The sequence below is a fragment of the Tenrec ecaudatus genome, chromosome 13, assembly GCF_050624435.1.
Source record: "Tenrec ecaudatus isolate mTenEca1 chromosome 13, mTenEca1.hap1, whole genome shotgun sequence".
Lineage (NCBI taxonomy): Eukaryota > Metazoa > Chordata > Mammalia > Afrosoricida > Tenrecidae > Tenrec > Tenrec ecaudatus.
In genome coordinates, this window is record NC_134542.1 from 71535809 (window position 1) to 71561569 (window position 25761).

General features: G+C 41.2%; 1 protein-coding gene across 1 annotated transcript in view; it reads right to left on the reverse strand.

The window, feature by feature from the left end:
* The window catches only part of XIRP2 (xin actin binding repeat containing 2), a 69681-nt gene extending 45657 nt beyond the window's left edge, over positions 1-24024 (reverse strand). Inside the window, exons 1-2 of the mRNA XM_075529689.1 lie at positions 23953-24024; positions 17005-17139 (exon numbers count right to left, since the gene is read on the reverse strand). Of these exons, the coding sequence (XP_075385804.1) occupies positions 17005-17139; positions 23953-24009 (192 nt within the window). The 5' untranslated portion in view covers positions 24010-24024. The remainder of the gene's footprint in view (positions 1-17004; positions 17140-23952) is intronic.
* Between the last annotated feature and the right edge of the window lie 1737 nt (positions 24025-25761).

Here is a 25761-nt window from a genome sequence, read left to right on the forward strand (position 1 = left end):
TGTGGCATAACCGGGACGGGGAATTTGTTCATGGAGAATTTCAGTCGACTGATTTCGGCATCAATGAGCTTGTGAAAGATCGGCTCACATGGGCATCCGGCCCAGACCACAATTGGCTGAGGACGTTGTTGTTGTTTTGTTTGAAAAGTTAATCTTTGTGTGTGTGTGTGTGTGTGTGTGTGTGTGTGTCTTCATTACCAAAGCTTACGTGGTCACAGGTAGTAAGGAAGTGTTGTAGAAGGTCAACAACTTGGACGGACTGGGTTTGAAAGGGAAGAGCAGAGCAAGGTTGTTTATTAGGAGTTTTAATTCCGAATGGCATGGCCATGGTCCACCTACTTGGATTTCCTTGTGAGCCACTTGGGGATAAGCTACGTGCTCTCTCTGTGCTAGTGCTTTTCAGAGACCCCGTAGCACCGCTCCTGGTCTCTGGACCCGTGGCAGGTATTCCTGGAGGTTTCATAAGGTTTATGGGAACATTTTGCTTCTCTTTTCCCTTGAACTGTTTGGACCCCTAAACCTTCGCCCCCTTAAGTGTTCATTCTGCCCATCAATAGCGTGGTCTCTTGAGCAGAAACAGTCCTCTGGCAAATGCTCTCATGAGCTACTTTGGAGCTGGCTTGAGTCTCATGACAAGCCCCTGCGCACTGGACCCGAGCACTGCCTTGTCTTTGCCACGTGCCATTGCGCGTTCCGTGTGGGTCAGATGACTGAGACTCAGAAGGTTGCCGTTGGCCGACTTGTGGAAATAGATCACTGAATCTTTCTTCCGAGTCTGCCTGAGGCTCCATTGTCTGTCTTAGTCTGGAAGCGCTGCTGAGCCCTGTTCAACATCATAGCAAGACAAGAACCTTCCCCGTCAAATAGGTGATGACTGTACACACCGTCCACTGCCTAGGAATGTAGTTTAGGGAGGATAGAATTCTACCACGAGACTAATAATCCCTCATCGCTGACAAATAGGGACTCTTATTTCTTGGTTGTTATGCATATTTGTATTATTTGTTGACTAGGCTTTGGCTGCATTTATTTTGTATCGTTTCAATTGCTCGAACCAGAAAATATCATGAGGTAAATTTTTCACCTTATAAATATCTTTTACTTTCCTTTCTTTAGAATAATTAAAACATTCTGAGAGATCACAATACCTGTAAAAACAGGGAAAAACCAACATACACTCAATTCTTTCTCTTTGTCTCATTTATTCAAGCAGGGTAACCTTTTCTCTCCTGCCTGAATCAATTCATAAATTAATTGTATTATTTCCTCTCAGTACATCTTGTCATAATACTGTGAGTAAAGCAATCTTCAAAAGCACACACTATAGTGTTCATTTGTTCTGCCTTAGAAAATAAACTTTTATTCATAATGGCATCCTCGTACTGTGACATAGAAGCATAAATTATATATTTTTTTGCATATCCATCTCCTCAAACTCAGCTCATCTTGTCATTTCCTGAAATCAGTGTCAAGCACTTTCCCTCAAAATAAGACCTTTTATTAAAGTTTTTAGAATATGCTTTAACGTGACTTTCTAAAAAAGCCTGGTTAAAGGTTTGTATTCTGTGTGTGTGTGTGTGTGTGTGTGTCTGTCTGTCTGTATGTATGTGTGTGTGTATGTATGTGCTAAACCAACGTTTCATTACCTACGGAACTCCTGGCAAACTACATTGCAGAGCTAAAGAACTGTCAAGAAAGCTAAGGTTTAAGCCACACAACAATGAATTATTTGTCTTTATATATCCATAAAATGGTTAAAAATCACATCCTATTTTTAGAATACTTTCCACTTGATTTCACGACTTCTTGACTGTAGTGGCAATACTCTGAACGGATTTGCTGATGTTTAAAAACAAAAAGAAAAAAGAACACTAAAACACGGCCACCGAATTGCTCCTGACTCACAGCAGCCCTGAAGAGCAAACTGGTTCCTTGGATGGAGTTTTCTGAGATGATAAATCAAGACAGGAGCCCTAGTGGAGCAGTGGGTCACACACTGAGCTGCTGACCACAGGGTCAGCGGTTCCAGCCTCTCCGCCTCCCCAGAGAGGGAGGACTAGGCTGTGTACTGCCACACAGATTTAACATCTTCGGAACCCAAAGGGCCACTATGAATCAGAATCGACTCTATGGCAGGCCAGCTGGGTTCTGTTTTCAAAGTCGTAACAGGAGCGCACAGCCTCATTTTGCTGGAGTAGAGTAGCTGATAGATTTCACCCACTGACCTGGAAGTGGAGAGGCCAAATCCTTAACTCACAGCATCAAGATTCCTTAATTAGTGTTTATTGAGTAAGTAAGATCTTGTCTTGATCTTTCATGCATTTTAAAGAAGATATTAAGTGTCTAATTCAAGGGATTACGATACAGACTGGCTGTTTCTAGAATCTACTCATTCTAGAAGTTACCCATTACTGTCAATTTGATCGCAACTAAAAACCCTTTATGACAGAGTAAAACTGCTTCAAAGGGTTTCTGAAATTGAATTTTTTTACTATATTTTTATTGGGCTATACTACATGGGAAACTCCTCTTCCCCCCCAAAAAACCCAGAATTTTTTTCAAAGCTATGTGTTTTATAATCATTATTTTTTACAAAACAACCTTTTTGCCTTCAAAGTACTCTCCATTACACTTAATTCATTTGTCAATTTTGCAAGTTCATTCTTGGGGACATTTTCAAACTCATCTGTTTAGATGCTGACAGCACCTTTCTTGCTTTTTTTCTTCACTTCTTCTATGTTAGCAAATCACTGTCCTTTCATGTCCCTCTTTATTCATGGAAACAAAAACAAGTCCCATGGAGTAAGGCCAGGTGAGTCAAGTGTGTGGGGCAAAAGAGGCATGCTGTTTCCCTCCCCTAAACTGGCACACTGAGATGGCTGTGTGAGCAGGTGCAATATTGTGGTGGCAAAACCAGTCCCCTGTCTGCCACAAATCAGGCCTTTTTTTGTCCCACACTGTAATGAACCCTCTTCAGAACCTCTAAATAGAAAGCTTGATTAATAATAGTCTGAGCTGGTGAAACCAGCTCCAACTGCACGACAAATTGACATTTTTGTCCATCCGGGAAGTTGATGGATGTCCAGAGTGAGGTTTGTCATCAATTGATATTCCACCTTTTTAGAAACAAGAAAACTACCCACACACTTGAGTTTTCCCCTACCTTATCCTTGTAAGCTGTGTTCAACATCACTACAGTTTCTGCAGCATTTTTCTAAAACAGAAAACAAAAATTTATAGCCACAGGCTTTTCTCTTAAATTGGCCATCACGAAAAATGAGACTTGAGTGAAACTGTTTTATTATTTTCTTTAACTTTAGGTTTTTCTTTTTTAAAATTAGAAGATCATTTTATTGGGGCCTCCGACAGCTCTTATAACAATTCATACATCAATTGTATCAAGCATATGTGTGCATATGTTGCCATCTTCATTTCCTAAACATGAAAAAACTCACGGTGAGCAGAGAGAACCTTCCAGGTGATGCTACTGGGTACCCTAACTCAGAGAGAGTTGCTGGATGCTCACCTCACAGGGAAAATGTGTACACCAAAGCTCTGCTGGAGCCCAGCACAATTCCTATTTGCAGGGGTTACCCCCTCATACTTCACATATCATAAAATTTAATCAATTACATTAGGAAGATTTTTGCAATCATCACACAATCCATTTCAGAACGTTTTCTTCTTGTCCTCACTGTCTCAGCTCCCTGTTTCTCTCTTCATTCCACCTGCCACACCCCTTGGCATTATCAATCCACTTACCCTCCCTATAGCTCTACCTAGCCTGGGTTTCATATACAGAAAATGATACATAATTCCAAAAAGAAGCAAGGAAACAATCAATCAAACAAACAACAAAGGAGTTCAAAGTAATGACTAGAAAAAAACAGAAAAACCTCATTCCAAAAGAAAGCATAAGATATTGAAAAAGGGAAACAACTTAAAATTGGGTCAAAGGGGATATCAAAGAAGTCATTTCACTTTCACCTAACTACATTTGCCACAACTGACTTTACAATGCTTTCTCTGTGATGGCGAAGCTATTCACATTCCTCCACTACCGTCAAAGGGAATTCCCAGGAGGCCGCCTCCACGTGGGGACTCTTCAGATGCGTTTTGGACGTCGACTGTCATTCCCAACTATAATCTTTATGGATGTAGACTGCCGCCCTTTCTATTCCAGAGCAGCTGGTGAGTTTGAACTATCAGCCTTTCAATTAACAGCCAAGCATGTAGCCACTGTACCAGCAGGGTTCCCTGGAGTCTATCGGGCTAAAGATTCTTCTGGACTCCCTCTTTATAGGCGGGTTAATTTAAACTAAAATAATAATTTAAAATACAGTGCTCCTAGTGAAAAGGCAATATAAGAAACCCTCTATTAGTAGTGACTGTGTGTGTTGGTGGTGAAGTGGGTCAGTCTGGCTGTGTTGATAACAACCCTTGACCTTCACAAATTATGTGTGTGGTGGGAAACTAAAGCACTTGTATGGGAAAGGCTTGCAATGTAGACAGTTAGCTGATAAAAATATGTGTTTATTTTGCTGTAAACCAATTATGGGTCACCTTTAAAGAGTCTAAAGCACACAGATGCCAGATTCTATCTGTCACAAATGATTCCCATCCACCTGGCTTTGTCCAGTGGCCGCTCCAAACACACACAGACATTGCTGTTTACATTGGGGTTTTTGCCACAGCAGGTGTACGCAGAGAGAGGCACACTGCTTTGCTGTTCCCAACTGGTGTGCACCAGAGATAAACACGGGATGAGGTCAGGAGGCCAATGTACTCTCACATGGGTTTAGCCCATACATTTTCCGAGGATGTTGATTGTCTAAGAACTGTATCTCATTGACACCTTCTAAAATATGTGGAGTGCTTGAGCCACCAAAGAAGAAACACAATAGCAACACTGGGGAGGGCTTTACACGGCTTCACAATTCATACTCAGAGAGTCCCTCTGAACGGGAAATCTCAACTTACTTGAGAAGATGAAAATCGACCTCTTGTGTGTCAGAATATGACACAGAGAAGGGGAATCCCAGACTCTTAATAGGCACAAGGGCTCTTTGGGGGCTAAAATTAGATGGTAATGATGACTATCCAACTCACCAAAGTCCAGTGAGCAGCCAAGGGCCATACACTAGAATCAAGTGAATTTTATGGTTTACAATTGTACCTGAATGGAGCTGTTAAAATGAGATTGAGCAAAGAGGAGGGGCTGGGCAGATGCTGTGGTAGGAGAAGTGAAAATGGTCTCAGAAAAGGAGTGAAGGTGGTGTCACAGTAGTGAAGCATTTGCTCCAATATCCACTCCTGGAAATTTCTAGACACTTTTGAGGACGAGGAGATGGATTATTTATAAGGTAACATTTTAAAGAAGCGGGGCCTGGTTGTGGTGGAGGGATTAAAAAGATCATAAGTGAACTACTGATTGTCATGGGTATATTACGTTGACAATTCAATCCTTCGTCAACATCAGAAACAATGTTGATATGATATAACCAAACACCAAACTCACTCATCACCACCCTATAGGACAGGATAGAACCTCCCCTGTCGGTTTCCAAGACTGTGAACCTTTAGAGAATAGAATCCCATCTTTCTTCCATGGAGCAGGTGGTGGTTTAGAACTGCTGACCTTGAGGCTAACAGCTGAATGTGTAATCAATACCTAATGTAACATCAACTGGAGACATGCTGAAAGGCTCACAATCCCTTAATGAGGGTTGACTTTCCTTCATATTTACTGGAAATGATGAGGGGGCTTCAAAACATTTATAGGAAAAGGGAATGGAAAGATAATGAAATTTTTCCATGAAGGATTTATGCCCCCATCATAGGAATAGCTATTTTGAAAAGTAAAATCGGAATGGTTCATACTAAAAACAATATTACCTACCAGAGCATCCTAATTTAAGTTGCCCAATCCATTCTCTTAAGAAGCTAACCATGGTCAAAACACCTCTCCTCTGCCACCTTCCTCTATCATATCCTAGAATGGATTTTTTCCTCTAATTTACATAAAGATATTTCAGAGACCAGCCATAACACTGCTAAATGCTAGATATACATGATCTGAAATGTATAAATGATACATGATCCTCAGTTTAAAGCGTATGACGTAGAGAAATATATGCTTATATATTTAAATCATTTTATTGGGAGCTTATACACCTCTTATTACAATCCATACATACAACCATTGTGTCAAGCACATTTGTACATTTGTTGCTATCATCATTCTCAAAACATTTTATTTCTACTTAAACCCTTGGTATTAGCTCCCCATTTCCCCCCTCCTTCTCCCAACTTCCCTCCCTCTCTCATGATCCCTTGATAATTTAGAAATTATTGTTTTTTTTTCATGCCTTACACTGATCGATGTCTCCCTTTGTCGAATTTTCTGTTGTAGCCCCCCCTCCCTCTGAAAGGGGGGTTATATGTAGATCATTGTGGTCAATTCCCCCTTTCTCCTCCCATGTTCCCCTAACCCTCCTGGTATCACTACTCTCCTTATTGGTTCTGAGGGGTTTATCGGTCCTGGATTCCCTGTGTTGCAGATTCTTATCTGTACTGCTGTACATGCTTTGGTCTAGCCAGATTTATAAAGCAGAAATGGGGCTATGATAGTTAGGGGGAGGAAGCATTAAAGAACCAGAGGAAAGTTGTATGCTTCATCAGTGCTATACTGCACCCTGACTGGCTCTTCTCTTCCTTGTGATCCTTCTGTAAGGAATGTCCAGTTGTCTACAGATGGGCTTTGGATCTCCACTCCACACACACCCTCATTCACATGGATATGATTTTTTTGTTCTGGGTTTTTGATGCCTGGTATTTGAGCCTATCAACACCTCATGATCACACAGGCTGGTATGCTTCTTCCATGTGGACTTTGTTGCTTCTCCGCCAGATGGCTGACTGTTTACCTTCAAGCCTTTAAGACTCCAGGTGAGGTTGGGGGTGGTGGTGTAAGGAAGTGGTGTTAACAAACCCAGGGACAAGAGAACAACATGGGATCCAAATTGGTGGTGAGGGGGGAGTGGCAGGCCTGGTAGGGAATGATCAAGGGTAAGGTAACGTAAAGAAGAGGTATAGCTGTAACCCAGGTGGGGACGGAGCATGATAGTGGGACAGGAGGAATGTCAAGGGAAATAGAGGAAAGAGCTAGGAGGCAAAGGGCATTTATTGAGGTCTAGACAAAGACATGTACATGCAAATATATATATGAGGCTGGGGAAATAGATCTATGTGTCTATATTTATAGGTTTAGTATTAAGGGGGTGGAAGGACCTTGGGCCTCTACTCAAGCACTCCATCAATGCATGAATACTTTTTTCTATTAAATTGGCATTCTATGATGCTCACCCTCCCGACACAACTGCTGAAGCCAAAACGGGTGAACAAGTAAATGTGAAGAAAGCTGATGGTGCCTGGCTATAAAAAGAGATAGTGTCTGGGGTCTTAAAGGCTTAAAGGTGAACAAGCGGCCATCTAGCTCAGAAGCAACAAAGCCCACATGGAAGAAGCACACCAGCCTGTATGATCATGAGGTGTCGAAGGGATCAGGTATAAGACATCATCAAAAAAAAAATCTTACCATAGTGAATGAAGGGGCAAGTGCAGAGTGGAGACCCAAAGCCCATTTGTTGGCCACTGGAGATCCCCTCACAGAGGGGTATAGGGGAGGAGATGAGTCAGTCAGGGTGCGATGTAGCACTGATGAAGGCTACAGCTTTCCCCCAGATCCTGGATGCTTCCTCCCCCCCAACTACCATGATCCGAATTCTTCCTTGCAAGTCTGGATAGATTGTACACTGGTGCATATAGGAGCTGGAGGCACAGGGAATCCAGGGTGGATGATACCTTCAGGACGAGGGGTGTGAGGGGCGATACTGGGAGAGTAGAGGGTGAGTGGGTTGGAAAGGGGGAACGGATTACAAAGATCTACATGTAACCTCCTCCCTGGGTGATGGACAGCAGAGAAGGGGTGAAGGGAGATGCCGGATAGGGCAAGATATGACAAAATAATAATTTATAAATTATCAAGGGCTCATGCGGGAGGGGGGAGCGAGGAGGGAAGGGGAAAAAAAAGAGGACCAGATGCAAAGGGCTTAATTGGAGAGCAAATGCTTTGAAAATGATTAGGGCAAAGAATGTACAGATGTGTTTTATACAATTGATGTATGTATATGTATGGATTGTGATAAGAGTTATATGAGCCCCTAATGAAATGTTTTTTAAAAAAAGACCCCAGGTGCTATATATCTTTTGATAGCTGGGCATGATCAGCTTTCTTGACCACATTTGCTTATGCACCCATTTTGTCTTCAGCAATTGTGTCGGGAAGCTGAGTATCACAGAATGCCAGTTTAATAGAACAAACTGTTTGTGCATTGAGGGAGTACTTGAGTAGAGGCCCAATGTCCATCTTCTACTTTGATACTTATCTTATAAATATATGTACATAGATCTATTTCCCTATCATTATATAAAAATATATTTACATATGTACATGCCTATATTCAGACCTCTATAAATGCCCAGTTATTCTTTCCATGGACTATTTCCTTTTACTTTTCTCTTATCCCTATAGCATGTTTGACCTTCATTCAGGTTTCATATTTCCTTTCCATTACATTGCCTTTGATCAAGACCTACCAGGCATCCTTCGCCCTCCTTGCCATTGGTTTTAGGTCACTTGTTCCTTTCCCCTGCCTCCCTCTCTCCTGTGTCCCCCCAGAATCATTGGCCCTATTGTTTTCTCATCTGGATTGTTTATCCAACCTATCTTATCTACATACACCTGCAGAGATAATAATATGCACAAAAACAAGACAGAGCTAAATCAAACAATAAAATAAAACAACAAAAAAAAAGAAGAAGAAAAGCCTATAAATGTTCCAAGTCTGTTTGTTGACCTTTAGGATTATTTTCCAGTACAGTATGATGGGGTGGCATGACCTGGCCCTAGTCTGTTTTTGGTGTTCCCTGGGGACTTAATTGCTCTGCTCCCCTTGCTGTTCTGTTGCATGTCCTTAGTGTTTCACCTGTGCGATGGAGTCAGATGGGGCACCATTCCTGCACTTGTCTCCAGTGTTGTCCCCCCTGTAGGGCTTTGGGTGAGGGACATCGTGTCTCATGGTGTGGCTGGCCCCCAGGGTCCTCTCTGTGCATTGGCTTCTCTGATCAGGAATATGCTCCTATATTTTATCCCCCATTTTCCCCATTTCAGTGAATTAAGAAAGTGTGAACAATAAGCAAAGAGCAGGCATCTTTAACCTCAGGGTCATTTTCCAAATGTGTTTAATCTAATTGCTATCTCACAGACAAACAGTTATCAAATAGTCAGCAAATCATCCAGAAATATCTGAATCCAATATGTTAGGATGGAAAGAGTCATATTGTCTTAATGATCATACCTATAAAAGTATTAGTAATCATAACATTAAGTATTAGTTAAAAACTGGAACACATGTTCTTTCTTTTAATTATAATTTAACTTGATGTCAAATATAATATTAATTATTCTATGTCAATAAAATAAATGCTCTTCTGGGGGGCTAGGGGCAGACTTAGCAGAAAGAACAATTTATAGTATTCAATAAGAAAAGAGACTGAGACTACGATCACAGCTGACAACTGTTGAGGTAGGGATAGAAGTAGCCAATACATTGTTTCCAGATCCTGCTGATTAAAGTAGTGATTCTTAGAATGCCTTTAGAGAGCTTTAAAAGTCCCAGTGTATATCTTACTTATCATTATTTTACTTGCCCCCTTTAGTACCAAAATTGACATTTATTTCAAGTTTTCAATGAAGATTGCAAAGTAAAAGGGCATTTACTTTTCTAAGATAACACCTTTCCCCCCACTTTTTAAAACAGATTTCTTTATATAAAGTGGGGATGGCCAACCTCAACAAGGTTGTAGGAAATGTTAGTTATTTTAATTCAATTTCCCCATGAATTTGTGCAGCCGCATTGTATAATAAACCTAAACCTTCCAGGGCAGAGCAGAAATGAACCTTTGGGTTTCCAAGGCTGTAATCTTACAGAAGTCTAGTGGTGTAGTGGGTTAAACATTGGGCTGCTAACTGCAAGGTCAACAGTTTGAATCCACTAGGATTCCTTTGTGTGTGTGTATGGGGAGCGATGCTTTTTGTTTCTGTAAAGACATTGTTTCAGAAACCCGGAGGGCAGTTCGACTCTCCCCACAGAGTTGCTATGTGTCGGAATTGACTGGATGGTAGTAGCTTTGTTTGGGGACTTCTAGCGAGTCAGTAGGAAGCAGCCTGCCATATGTTTCTCCTGCAAGGTGTCTGATGGTTTCCGGTCACCAATCTCTCAGCACATTAGTGCGTAACCACTGTGCCACCAGGATCCCTTCCACATAGCATAGATATTTAGTATTAATGACAACTTATTTTGTTGTTTAAAATTTTTGTTTATATTGTAAGGAGTTGGAAGCAACCCAAATTTCCATTAACGGATGAATGGATCAGAAACTTGTGGTACATACATGCAAGGGAGTACCACGCATCCCTAAAAAGCAGCGATGAACGCATGAGGCACATTACCCGTGGGAAGAACTGAAGAAAACTATGCTAAGTGAAGTAAGCCAAGCACAAAAGAACAAGTACAACACGAGTTCACTGAGGCAGGCTTAAAAAGTGGGGCATAGGGAAAAGCTACTATATACATAATTCCTGGGGTGAGGCCCAGCAACTATGGCAGGGTCAACCCCATCCAGCCAACTAAATAGGGGGGGGGGGCAAGTGAACGAGAAAAAAATGAAAATAGATGAGTAGAGGGGGAGCAGAGCACTAACCCACCTAAGGGGTGGGCATTGTTTATATCTCCATAGGAGAGGGAGAGAAAGATCAGGTTTCCACCCGGTACACCAAGACGAGATACAACATACCAGCATGTAGCAGGGAATCAATAGAAAGGTCCACAGGACTGGCCCCAATCCCAAATATGTGGACTGCCCCCCACCGCTCCCCCAGAAAAATGCACTTCAGGGGACAGCACTGGAGCTACAGCTTGGGACGAGGTGCACCTCTGATCAGATCACACAGCATCAAATGAAGCAGGAAGGAGAGAGAGTGGAACACAGCCTGGCTCACCAAGCTCCGAGGCTGATATTCCTGCTCAGAGCAGACAGTGCACAGAGCAGACCATAGGGCCCACCCCACCATGAGACACGATGTCCCTCACTGAATCATAGCGCTATGGGGGCCAACACTGGAGACTCAGTAAGGGAATTGTGCCCAACCTGATCCCATCATACTGGGGGCGAAACACAAAGGCAGAGGTTCTCAACCTGTGGGTCATACCCCTTTTGGGGGCTGAACAACCCTTCTACAGGGGTCACCTAAGACCATTGGAAAACATATTTCCAATGGTCTTATGAACTGAGACACTGCTCCTCTCTCTGTCTCCAGGCGGGTCCGCTCACATGCAGATATGCCCACACATGAATACCAGGTATGAGGACTGTTACCTATGCTACACCATACTTCAAGACAAAATTTCATTTATTTGTAATTAAAAATAAATAGTTCACAATATGTAATTACATATTGCTTTGTGATCAATTACTATGCTTTAATTATGTTCATTTTATAACAATGAACATATATCTTGCAACAGTAGCAAAATTACAGTTATAATGTAGCAATGAAAATAATGTTATGGTTGGGGGTCACCACAACATGAGCAACTGTATTCAAGGATTAGGGCATTGGGAAGGTTGAGAACCACTGCACTAAGGGCATGCAGCAAAGCAGCAAGGGGAGCAAAGCAATGAAGTCCCCGAGGAGTCCCAGAAATAGTCTTTGGGGGACACAGTGAGGCACACGGCCCTAAAGGTCAAAAATCAGACTTGGATCTCTCTATAGGCTTTTCCTCTTTCTGTCCTTGGATTTCTTTTTATTTGTTGTTGTTGTTGGTTTTTTCTTCCTTTGTTGTTTTGTCAGCTTTGCCTTATTTTTGCTCTTATTAACGTGTCTGCATGTCTATCAGGTAAGGTAGCAGGATAAGCGATTCAGAGAAAACAACGAATGGGCTGACGGGTCAGTGGGGACATGGGAGAAGGGGAGGTTGGAGAAAGGAAGGTGGGGGGTCAACCCACCCAGGAACAAGGGAACAAGTGAACTAAAATTGATGGAGGAAAGGTGTATGATGCCTAGTTGAGCTTAATCAAGGGCAATGTAACAGCAAGGAACTATTGAAAACTGAATGAAGATCAAACATGATAGTAGGAAAAGAGGAAATTAAAAGGAAGTAAAGGAAAGAACTAGGAGACAAATGGCATTTATAGAGGTCTAAATACAGGCATGTAAATATGTAAGTATATTTATATATCATGATTGGTGAATAGATCCATGCACTTATATTTAAATGTTAGGTACTAAAGTAGCAGATGGACATTGGGTCTTGGCTCAAATATTCCTTCAAGGTGAGAACACTTTGTTCTAATAATCTGGCATTCCGTGACGCTAACCTTCCTGACACGATCGTTGAAGACAAACGTGTGCATAAGCAAATGTGGTGAAGAAAGCTGATGGTGCCCAGCTATCAAAAGATATAGCATCTTGTCTTAAAGGCTTGAAGGTAAACAAGCGGCCATCTGGCTGAGAAGCCACAAAGCCCGCATGGAAGAAGCACACCGGCCTGTGTGATCGTGAGATGTTGATGGGATCAGATATCAGGCATCAAAGACCCAGAACAAAATCATATCAATGTGAATGGGGTGGGGGCGGGGGAAGGCACAGAGTGGAGCCCCAAAAACCATCTGTAGACAATTGGACATCCCCTTACAGAAGGGTCACAAGGAAGAGAGCCAGTCAGGGTGCAGTATAGCATCGATTAAACATGCAACTTTCCTCTAGTCCAGGGGTTCTCAACCTTTCTAATGCTGTGATTCTTTAATACAGTTCCTCATGTTGTGGTGACCCCCCAACCATAAAACTATATACAGCTATTTCATAACTGTAATTTTGCTACTGTTATGAATCACAATGTAAATATCTGATATGCAAGATGTATTTTCATTGTTACAAATGGAACATAATTAAGAACAGTGATTAATCACAAAACAATAATTATATATTGTGAAATATTTATGTGTTTTCGATAGGCCTAGGGGACTCCTGCGAAAGTGTCCTTTGATCCCCAAAGGGGTCGTGACCTACAGATTGAGAACCGCTGCTTTAGTTCTTTAATCCCTCCTTCCCACACTCCCACTACCATGACTTCAGTTCTACATTACAAATCTGATTAGACCAGAACATGTACACTGCTACAGATAAGAGTCCATAACACAGGAAATCCAGGACAGATAAACCCCTGTGGACCAATAATGAGAACAGAGATAGCAGGAGGGTTAGGGCAAGATGGAGAGAGAAAAGAGGAAACGATCACAAGGATCAATATATAACACCTGCCCAGGGGGATGAACAAGAGAAACATTGGTGAAGGGAGACAGCAGACAATGTAAGATATGAAAATAATAATTTACAATTTATCAAGGGTTCATGAGGGAGCAAGGGTGGGGGAAGGAGGGAGAAAATGAGATGATATCAAGGGCTGACGGACAACAGCAAAGTGGGTGAAGGGAGACGTCGGACAGTGTAAGACATGACAAAATAAAAATAATTTATAAATTACCAAGGGTTCATGAGGGAGAAGGTAGTGGGGAGGGAGGGGAAAAATGAGGAGCTGATGCCAATGGCCCAAATAGAAAACAGATGTTTTGACAATGATGTTGGCAACAAATGTACAAATGTGCTTGACACAATGGATGGATGTATGGATTGTGATAAGAGTTGTATGAGCCCCCCTAAAATGATTAAAAATAGGTATTTAATTAAAAGTTTTATGTTGGATTTATAATGCATTGAATCATGCCTTGGATTTTGTCATTCTTTATAAAATTATTAGATATTTTAACATGTTTAAAGATAGATAATACATTTGATCTCCCCTTTGAGCCATTTTAAAGCTGTTTTAATTTTTTTTTAAAGTGAAGAGTACATACATGTTGATTAAGCTTTTGGTGAATTCAATGTGACCATGGACCAGGGATGTGAATCACCTTGCTATCATGCAGAGTACATTGGAAATGGATTGTCCCAGATGCAGTTGGGTTAAAATTTAGCACCCCTATGATTCATTTGAATTTGTTCTAGTTTTTAATATTTTCTGGATTCTTTTCAATTTAAGTTTTTGTCTGCTTTACTTTGTTTTGTTATTTTTTCTGTATATGAAATCCAGGAGAGGTGAATCTATAGAGACAGTCACTGGGTTGATGGCGCCTTGGGGGTGTGGGGGTAATGGGGTGCTCATAACGATGAGGACAAGAATATGGAAAATGTTCTAGAACTGATGGTGGTGATGATTGGTGGGACTGAACTACTGAATTGTTTGATATGTGAATTATATGCCAATAAAGTGATTGAAAAAAATAAAAGATAATAAAATGGAGACTCAGAAAGGTAAATACAGGCCCAGAGTCAACCATATTCACACCTTTGGAGCATGGTTTCTTATTATGCTCACACATTATAGTTAATATCTCATCTTCAAAAAAGATATGGTTACTTCTTAGAATCATAAGCTATATTTGTAAATAACGTAGAGAAGACCGGGTTCTTAACCTACCAAACAACAGCAAGACCCAATGTCATCCGGGTGACTCTATCTCATAGCAACTCTATATAAATTTTATGGGGGTAGATAGCCTCATTTTCCTCTCGTGTAGTGGCCGATGGGTTTGAACTGTAAACCTTGCAGTTACCAGTCTGATGCATGTTGACTATTATTATTTTTACAATCCTATGCTATTATATTATATATAATATTATATATTTAATATATAATAGATCATATTATACATATTTTATAATCCTATGCTAATTTTCTTCTGGGGAACCCTCCTTCCCTGGTATACATGTGCTCACCATGCTTCATTTCAAGCTTATAGGAGTCGGCTGGCTCACCAATTCCGGAACATTTAATAACTGGGAAGGTAATAACTTGGTTCAAACCTGTGTTTGTAAAGCACTGAAAATTCCTAAAGCTGCCTCTTCCCTCTTCCACAGGACTGGAAGAATCTATGAGATTTAATCTGTCTATCTAGTTATAAAAATACATATAGCTTATATATACACATATAATTTATACATAAGCATATATAAACAGACACACATATATGGTTTATACCACTTTATGGTGGATTCTGCATAGTAACTGTTGACACGTTTTATGTGTAACAAGATCCTTTCATGTATATTTCACTTTGATGTAGTGTTATTAGCTACTATTGACTCCCCATCAGGTGACCCCATTTGTACAAAGCAGAACTTCTCCGTGAGGTTTTCTTAGACGTAATCCTCATGGAAGAGGATGACCAGCCGGCCGCCTGGGGTGCCAGGGGTGAATGTGGACCGACAACTTCTCTGCATTGTCAAGAGACTTACTGTTTGCAACACCCCGAGTCTCCCTGCCTTATTAAACATGTAGAGTAACACCACAAGTTACATGATAGGCTCATTGGTGTCTCCATCTGATTGATCAGAAACTGAGGCTCAAGGGGGTTCACATTTAGTCTACGTAATTCTGCAGACCCAAGGCAAAATGAAAATGCAAGACACGCTGTTTTAAATTAAAAAATTTCAGGGCACCGGCAGCAGAGCATTAAAGTAAATACAAGGTACTTCCAGGCATGAGGCCTTGTGCAAAGGCACCGTTTGCACAACCACGAAGCCTGTCCTAGGTCTCTGCCTTTCAGCTGGGGAGTGGAAGAGGTGGGATGGCAACTCAGACTTTCAGCCTAAATCCCCTATTGCTATGTTTCCCCTCCTAAGTAAGGAATGCTAGTATAAATTACTGATATGCACAGGTTGAATTTTAAAATTTAACAATTAGAAATGATACATTGTCGACCTCCTTTAAACACACGCAAATAGACATCGGCACTGGATTCAGTTTGAAAATGCCACGTTGCAACACCTCTACTTTATCTTCAATCACAACATGTATCCAATTTTCATTTCTCATTTACTTTACATCTGCTGTGTAGGCAGTGTTCGAAAGGAATTTGGTCAGAAATGTCCTTAGCTACCTAATTTACATGGGTTTCCACTCTGAAGAAAAAGATACCACCTAATGATTTCAAGCTTTAAAATTTAAATGATTCTACCTAACCTACTCTCCCTACCCTCACTAGCGATAGTATTATTGTTTTTAAGTTAGGCAGTTGTATGTCTTGGGGATTTTATACAAACATTCACATTTTGGTCTCCCATTAAAAATGTTCAGCAACGTTCTAGGATCTAACTTTTCCCCAAATGAAATGGGCCGAAGCACAACTGATTACACTTTTTCAAAGTGCCAAGCTCAGGTCGATGGGTTTTATTACTTAGAGTCTCAGACTCAAAACTCATTGTGTCCCATGAAATAAATGGTGATATATGAAAGTGAAGTAATAAAATGTGAGGAGAAACCCTTTTTATGTAACATAGCACTTGGAAGTTTTATGTAGCAGTTTTATGTAGCATCTGGGTTCTACGACTGTATTTTTGATGATTTTAAAGAAATCAGAAAATTCCCCACAATAAACAATTGGGAAGCACTTCAAGTTTATTCTATGCGAACAACCAACTTATGGTTTATAATGAATTACACCCAGAAGCTGAGACTCAATCTAAATATCGTTCTCAACATTTCTATTTACCTGATGACTAACCTAAGCTATTTAATTTTCTTTTATGCATGGCGCAGTGGAAGGTGAGAGGAAAAATACTCCCTAGACACATGGAAGGATGCTACAAGCAAGCGAGTCAGTACACAAATATACTTTTAAGATGGTTTCTAAAACATTAAAAAATTGTGAATGGGAAATGAAAGTAAATGTATCACCAAAGAGTTGGCGTTTCTACATCTGGCATTGAGATGACAGCATTTCAGCCATGTAGGACTTATGCAACAGCCTTTGTAGTGTTACCTGTGCCGATCTGCTCTGTTGCTGGTGTTGATACTGAGAAAAGGTATTACGAGAAGCGGCGATTTCATCCTCGAATTGCCTCTTCACCCTGGCCAAGCCGCCAGGGACACTGCGCATTTCTGATTCCTCCATCATCTGAGGTGACGGAAGAGAAAGGAAAATTCCACTTGATGTTTGGCTCAGGGTAGAATTCGTAAACTTACATTAAAAAATTGTTGACATTTATGTTAACACACACAATTAGTTTAATAGACTCAGATCCAAACCCTAGTAAAAACAGTATCTCCACCTTACTAGAACAGTACTCAGATTTTTGATATAAAGTTAGAAATTGTTCAATTAATTCTCCTCCTTTCCTCAACTACATGTTGACACTGGATTCTATTTGAATAACCATCACTCTATTGTCATGGAGTCAATAATAATAATAATAGACCAAACAAACCCGTGATCATCGAGAGGGTATGTAGTCATAGTAGCAATGTTCTACTCTCAAGAATAAAACTGTCCCCTGGTGAATCCCATCTGACCATGGACCAGGGATACGAACAGACTTGCTATCACACAAAATGCATTGAGAAATGGATGGTTGCAGACACAGTGAAGTTCAATTTTACACCCTATCACTCGATTGCCCTTACAGTCCATTTGAATTTGTTCTAGTTTTTAGTATTTTCTGCTTTCTTTTTAATTGAGGCATTGATCTATTTAACTTTGTTATTCTTGCTAGTTTTTTTAAATGTTTTTTTTTCTGTATAGGAGATTCAGGATAGGTAAATCTATAGTAACAGTAACTGGACTAATGATGCGTTTGGTGGGCATGGGGAACTAATAGTGGTGAGTACAAGAATGAAGAACATGTTCTAAAATGAATTGTGGTGGTGACTGTACAGCTCTTCTTGATGTGACTGAACTATGGAGTTGGTTCAACTATGGAATTGTATGATATGTGACCATATGCCAAAACAAACAAACAAAAGAGTAGACTTCTCCCTGAGGTTTCTGTTTGATTGGATTCTATTTGAACTTGGTGTGTGAATTTGAGAATAGGTGTGATCTTTATGGACGCCAATTGGCATTCCTTTCTTTCGTGGCTTTAGTGGGTGGGTTAGAACTGCCAGCCTTTAGCAGCTGGTCTCTTTATCCACTGTGCCACTAGGGATCATATTACTACAGAGACACCTTTTAATAGACTCCACGGAGAACTGTGGGAATACCTATCTATAATAATCCATGGAGTAGTTGCCATAAAAATGATGGAATAAATGTAATCCAAAGTAAGATTATTATTCACATTCCAAGTACTCTCCAAAGATAACACATTGTTAACAGAGTTATCAATATTATTTTGATTCACTCAACCATTTATTTATTTTAGCAGGAACTAAAAGAAAAACCTCAGAACAACTCTGATGAAAACATCAACATCGGTGACACTCATGACGAAGTGAGGTATTTATTGTGCTGGGGGATTTTGTATGTACTCATGTACACTCTTCCACTGAATACCTCTCCATACTCTGTGAGATACGGACGCTTCAGTTTAAAATGGGCGAGTTAAGGTTTTGAGAAGAAAGGCAGACTTGTGAATAAGTTCTCACCCTGCAATGTAAGGGTTGGAATTTGAACCTGCCTCTATCTGTCTTCGTCACCAGGCAGAAAGCAGGAGTTGCATGCATCCAGGGCTGACAGACTCTAGGACTCAGGTGTCAGGAACAGGGGGGCTTCATGTTAGAATGAGTCTAACCTAGCAGATCATTTCACGGGTGAGGAAACTGATTGTTACTGCTATCGATGAGAAAACATTGGAGACGAACTGTCTGAATGCAGTCCCCTTGGGATGTATGAAAGAGTAGCTCAGGGCCTTTGCTTTTGATGATTTAGCACACTCAAGAACTCACTGGTATTCAAGCCTAGATGGAATGACACTCTTAAGCAAACAGGCCCCAAGCCAAGCCACCAGAGCAGGTCTCCTGAGGTCTGTTCCAGTCCTGACATAACCTTGGAAAAGTGGAGGTCTGAAAGTAACCCAAGAGTGATGTGTCCAAATTATGGGCTGTGGATCCCTAGGGGGTCTGGAATCTTTCATATCAAATACAGAGTTTTCTCAAACAGAAGGTTTCCCATTCATAGAATTTTTTAATACTGAATTTATAACCCAGTTTATCTGATTAATATCAAACACCCAAGTGATTGCTTTACCAAACTCATACTGTTTTCCCCTACAATCAACCCAAATAAACCCCTGCCATCAGTGGACGCTGACTTATGGCGACCGTATAAACAGGGTTTCTGAGTTTGTGAATCTTTATGGGATCCGATAGACTCATCTTTCTTGTGAGGCACAGCAGGTGGGTTTGAACTGCCAACCCTGAGGGTAAGTCACCCAAGGCAGCAGGTCTCCCTGTCCACTTTCATGGACTATCATCTTTTATTGGCTCAGGTTTGAGGGGAGAAAATAGTGCATTTATCTGTACGAGATATATATTCTGGCAAATTCTGCAGCAACCTTTAAGTGGCCAAAGCTTGGCCGATTATTTACTGTCATTTGATAGGTAGTAAGAGCATGAGAAAGTATGGCAGGCCCTTTTGAAACTTAAGACAGAGCAAAGCAGGGAAGGGGGTGAATTAAGGTCACAATGTTTCTTGTCTCCTCTCTGTCTTTTAATTTACATCAGTAATGACGTTGGATAGGATATATCATATGTGGACAATATGTATGCATGAAATTAAAGAAATTAGATCAGATATTTGTTAAAATAATTCAACAGCTCATAACAATGTCCAAATTATATGCAAACTAATCTGATAAGCCTCGGTATTATGCTAGATAGTGGATACTTGCCTATTATGACGGGGCTTCAAAAAGTGCTTGGAAAGATTTCACTATATTTTAATTCATTTTCCCCCCACAAACATTTTGAAGCCCTCTGTGCAAATATTGATTCTGCTGATGGACAGTTCACCTCTCAGTTACCAGAAGGGTATCTGCTTTCTGGTTTGGAATCAGACCACTTTACACATGGGAAAATACACACCGCTGATCATATTTAAGAGCAGATGGTTAGTACCCTTACATACCAGTGCTACTGTTCCTGCTGCCGCTGAACCCCTCAGCTGAGCCAGGTCCCACGAGCTGTAGTTTAGTCAGGCATGGGAAGCTCAATTTACAAATGCATATGGGACTCGGCCAGACGTTCAAGGAGCGCTCTGTGGTTATGTACTGGGAGATCCTGCCTTGCTCAGATGAGAATGCTTCTATGATTTTGCCTGGTTCAGCACCATATTCTACAAATCTCAATCGATCTGATTGTTATTGAATAGACTCCAAATGATGGCAACCCCATGTATGTCAGACTAAAATCATGCTTCATCTACAATGATCAATTTTTCAGACATAGATTGATCACCTATCCTTTCCTCTGAGGTACCACTGTGTGGATTTGAACCTCTAGCCTTCCACTTAGAGGCTGAGTGCATTAACAATGTGCGCTATTCCAGATAGGCATCAATGACCATGTATCGTAAAGTGCTTGGTGATGAATCTTTGTATGCTTATTCTACTTCTGTATCTCTTATTCCATGATTCTGGAACAAGATTTGGAAACCTAAATAAACATATGAGCGCTTCCACTCCAGCGTAGCTTCTTTGGCTTATAAAGTATAATAGGCACAGCTTAAGCTGGGGTAACTGGATCGTCAGTGATTCTAACCCATGCTGCCATTATACACTTGTGCAAGAATCAGAACCTCCATTTTCTTTTTCAGAAAGTGAGAATAATATCTTTCTAGCAGATTTCTTGCATTTATTTAAAAAGTACATCAAGTTGCATAACACCAGACCTGGCATTTTCTTACTCTGTGAAAATACATATAGTACAAAAGTTACAAAGGTAACTTTTTCACATTCGTGAGGTGCCTAAAGGCACCTGCCGCTTCATCATCATGCCGTTTGTCCAGGTTCAACCAAACGCCATCTTGGTGGATAAGAAGGTCATTGTCAGCTCTCTGCAGGTGATGGAGACACATTGGATTCCATCTGGTGCAGAATCAGTGATTTCTAGAGTTTCCACTTAAAATATTTGAGGGAAGTGTGTAGATAAAAGCCCTGGTCAGTTTTCATGTTCCCCCGAGAATTGAGCAAGCTCATGAGGTAACTGATCACACAGAGTTATTTTTCTTTTCTTTCTTTCTTAACCCAGATTTCACTGAGAAAATATGTGTACCATTCCTTTTCACAAAATTCATTTAGAACCAAACAAAATAATATTAGTTGGAAAAGAAAAGCTTGTGTGAGAGAAAAAAAGTTCAATATAGTTAAATAGGTCTGACACTCAATAGGCTAAGACTGTGGGTGGGCTTTCTTTTTTTAAAAAAAAACCCTGGTAATTGGGATTAATACATATATCAAATCATTCCATAACTGTCTACTTGTGTTGTCACAAATGGGCCAAAAGATAAGCTAATGAGGAATGGAGGAAAGACTAGTGTTGTCAAGGATGTTTTATGACTTTGATCCACAATTGACACTCATGAAAACAACAGTAAAAAACCACAACAAATGACCTACTGCATTGGGTTAATTTGCTGCAAGACGGTTCTGTCAGTGTGAACGATCTTAGATGCCACTTTTTTGAGAACTAGGATAGCCTTGACCAAGTCATGGTATGGTCAACCACCTTGTGAGCATAGGAAAGCTGGACAATGAAGAAGGAAGACGAGAGAAAATGTGCCTTTTCTCTTTAAACTATGGTTTTGAAAAATATCCAAATTTCCATAGACTTCTCAAAGAAGAAGCAGATCTACCTTAGAAGCGCTGCTGCCAGAGTACTCTGCTCTTCCTTGGAAGTGAGGAGGTCACACTTTGTTCCACATACTTTGGAACTTCTATAAGGAGGCACCAATGCCTATCTGTCAGAAGGACCTCATGCTTGGTGAAACAGAGTCCATTCAAAGGGGAAGGCAGCCAAGGGCAAGGATTAACATGGTGGCTACAACCATTACCTCAAATTTCCCAAAGATTGTGAAGATGGTTCATTCCATTGTTGCTTAGGCTGTTCTGATGGGACAACAGCAACAATAATGGGATCAACAGCCTCTTGCCTTTAGGGCAATTCCAACTCTTAGAGGTGCTACTTGCTTGATCCCTGAAAGTCATTTGTCCTCGGAGTTCTTGAAAAATGGGCATGGAAGCTCCAAGAAGGGGTGTGGTGGAGGAATCAAAAAAAGTGCAATGACCTTTCATTTAGGTTTTTTACTTTTATATTAAATAGTGGAATATTTTCATGTACTTAAGCAGCCATGGTGGTGTTATGGATTAAGCATTGAATGCCAGCAGTCAATTTGGGGTGAGAGATAAGGCTGTCTATTCTAGTATAGATTTAAACTTTTACATTGCCATATGCACTCCTTTATTAAGTTGGGATTGACTCAATGGCAGTGGGTTTTTGTTCCTTTATGTGGCATGATTATAGTTTCCAAAATTCAATTTACTAAATTAATCCTCTTTAACGAGGTAATTTCAAATGAAATTTGAAATTTGTTTCCCAAAGATCCTGCCTGTCACCAATTGAGAACAAGACTTGTACGTAGTAATGTCCTGAATGATCCGGCAGGGGGTGCTATCTAAGCAGACTGACCAGAGGCGCTGGCATGATACTATTTGTTTTGGAAGTGATCTTACCTACTTATGTCATTTAGATGCATTCATTCAAAAAATCTAGGCTGTGTCTAAAATGTACTATAATGACTATGTAACAACCTAAATGTCATCTAGAAATGCAATCTTGCTAATGAGTTTGGCGCAGCCAGCCTGGTCTCTAAATGATTTGTAAAGAGTGTTAACAGCAGCTATTCTCAAATAGCACTCTTGGTAGGTCTCTCTCTCGCCCTTCCTCGTCCCTTCCCTGTCGCTGTCAGCATGTTTTTGGTGGATTAAAAGACAAGCTTTGCTAATTTGAAGATTAGAACGATAAAGAAATGCCCTTAGATTCCATTTAAGCTGGAAAGCTTCTACTCATAAAATGACTCATCAAATCTGGTGGATTGAAGGCTACAGAATATGAAACTCAGGACATTCTTTCCATACGACTTTCATTGTGTGCTGGCTCTAAAACCTTGGTGGTCTCACTGAAGCCCTCAGTTTCATACAATTATACGTGGCTTAGCAGAGAGCCTCCATTGCTAAGCTCTCTCATTTCTAGGTTGATTAAGCTACTCCTAATGGATTTAGTGCATACGGAGAAATGAGAAAAGCAAAAGAAATTATACTGCCAATGCATTTACACCAACCCTGTATTGGACCAAGGAGGGGGCGGGCAGCCCCACATCCTTAAAATTTGAAATTAATGACCAACTTTCTTGAGAAGAATAGCAGTATGTTACGTGATAAAAGTGGCAATAATCATATTTGTACAATGCCTGTGGCTTGCACATAAAACATCCCCCCAACTCCTCATCAGCAGCTCCTGCGGTTGTCCTCAGGTCAGCGCCAACTCACGTAGACCTCAGGTGGTGGCTCCTCGTGGCAATCTTACACAAGCCCGTACTAGGATGTTCTCTTGCAAATCCACCCGGTGGGTTTGCACCTGTAGATCTGAAGCAGCTCACAAACCCCATGTAGTAGATCCACGAGGAAGGCTTCAAGGACCTTCTAATTCTACTTTCCCACAAACTTTTTAAAGGCTCATGTATAACTTAAAAAAAAATTAGGTTGTGGGGCCTGAAGCTCAGCCAGGGTTTAGGTGAGCAGGCCAGAATTCACACAGGTAATACGTAGCAGAGCGGGAAACAAATAAGGACCTTCAGGATTGGATCACATGCTTTCCTGGCCGCTGTTCCCACTTAGCGACTGCACCCTCCCCCAAGTCCAAGACCAAATTCAAGAGACCGTGGGCAGGGCAGGCCACAAGCAAAGTGTCTAAAGCAAAACCACCAGGAGCAGCTTACATTCGCAGAGAAGCTGCGGCAGTCTCCCCTGGAAACAGCGGCCTGGTACCTCGCCATCCGCTCCTTCACCGAGACCACCTCTGACTGCTGCGCGCTGTCTGCCGCACCGGCTTCTGCAAATCCACTCGCCGGCTTCTCCGGGCCCACAGTAGCTGAAAACAAACGCAGCAAGCTCAGAGGTGTGTCAGGCTTTGAAAAGAACATTGTCTCACCTAGTGAAGAGCAAAGACATTAAAAAGTCTGGTCTTCTAAAACAGACTGCCCCAGTTAGCAGCATTTTCGATATTTCATGGTCACTTGGCTTTCTTGAAGTCAGACCTCAGACTGCCCATCTACCTGAGACTACCCATCTACCTGAGACTACCCATCTACCTGAGACTGCCCATCTACCTGAGACTACCCATCTATGTTTGTATACACATCAAAAGAAAATCTGGTCTCTATCCTGTGTCTGGAATTATTCTGATGTGAAAGAGTTACGAAAACCATTTTAGCATGCAAATAAGTGGCCTTTTTTTCCCAATGCTGTTTCTGTGCTGGAATTGTACGAAATGCTATAAGAACATTTCTCATTTACTTATCTGAAAACCCCATGAGATAGGTGCTGGAAATGACTGTAATTTGCAGATAAGGGAAGAGAGACTCATCGAAGGCAAAGAGAAGCTTTCCCATGATCACAGATTAACATGTGGCAGATGAGAGGACGGTTTGAGCAAACTGCTAACAGGTCTCCAGGTCGGAAGCTGCTCGTCGCTTTTCTCTGCCCTGTAGAGACCCAGCGAGCTAACATGTGAATGTTATTATTGTGGGCCGTGCAGTTTATTCGTTGGACGAGCTCCGTAAGAAACAAGACTATCATTAGAAACAAGTTTGTCAGTCACTTCGCTCAGAGCTGACTCTTTCCCAATGGAAGCCATCTACCTGACAAAACCACAAGGCAGTAGGGACTGCCTACGTGGAAACAGAGGACTGGCGACCCACGTGGTCACAGAAGCACTGTGCTCAGACACAGAAGGGTCTTAGGCATCCTCTGGCATCAAGAAATGAAGAGAGTAGAAGTTGACGGGATTAGCCGGTTAGTTAGCATCTCTGGGCCACCATGGGGTCTTAAAAGAAGTTTTGTTTTTGTTTCTTATGCTATTGCTCGTGGCCATGTTATTACTCCACTTGTTGTTTTATTATTTACTTTTATAAATCCAACATCATTGGAAGGAGTCCGTCTGGGACCCGGCAGGGCATGATGAAAGAGCACAAGCCTGTGGGTGCATGTGTGTCCTTAGGGCTGTCCAGCTCTGCTAATTTGTATATATCCATCTCTCCTTTATGGTCCCAGGGGATTATTTGGAATACAGGCATTCCCTGATTTTTGAAAGATTGCTTTAAACCATGTTGCTGTTTAGGAAACATCTATAGTTAGTACGTCTTCCATTGGTTTGGGCAGTTTGAAACCACCAGTTGCTTCATGGGAGCAAAATGAGCCTTTCTACTCATGTAAGGAATGAGAGTGATGGCACCAGAAGGGGAGTGGGAAGGTGGGAGGGGAGGGGATGAAGGGGGAAACCGATCAAAAGGATCCACACATAACACCCCCCTGGGGGGGGGAACTGTGGGGTGAAGGGAAACAGTGGTCAGTGTAAGATATGAAGATAATAATTTAAGGGATCACAAGGATGGGGGGAGGAAGGGAAAAAGAGGTGCTGATACTAAGGTCTCAATAGAAAGCAAATGTTTAGAAAATGATGATGGCAACAAATGTACAAACTTACTTGATATAGCTGGTGTATGGATTATTATAGGAGCTGTAAGAGC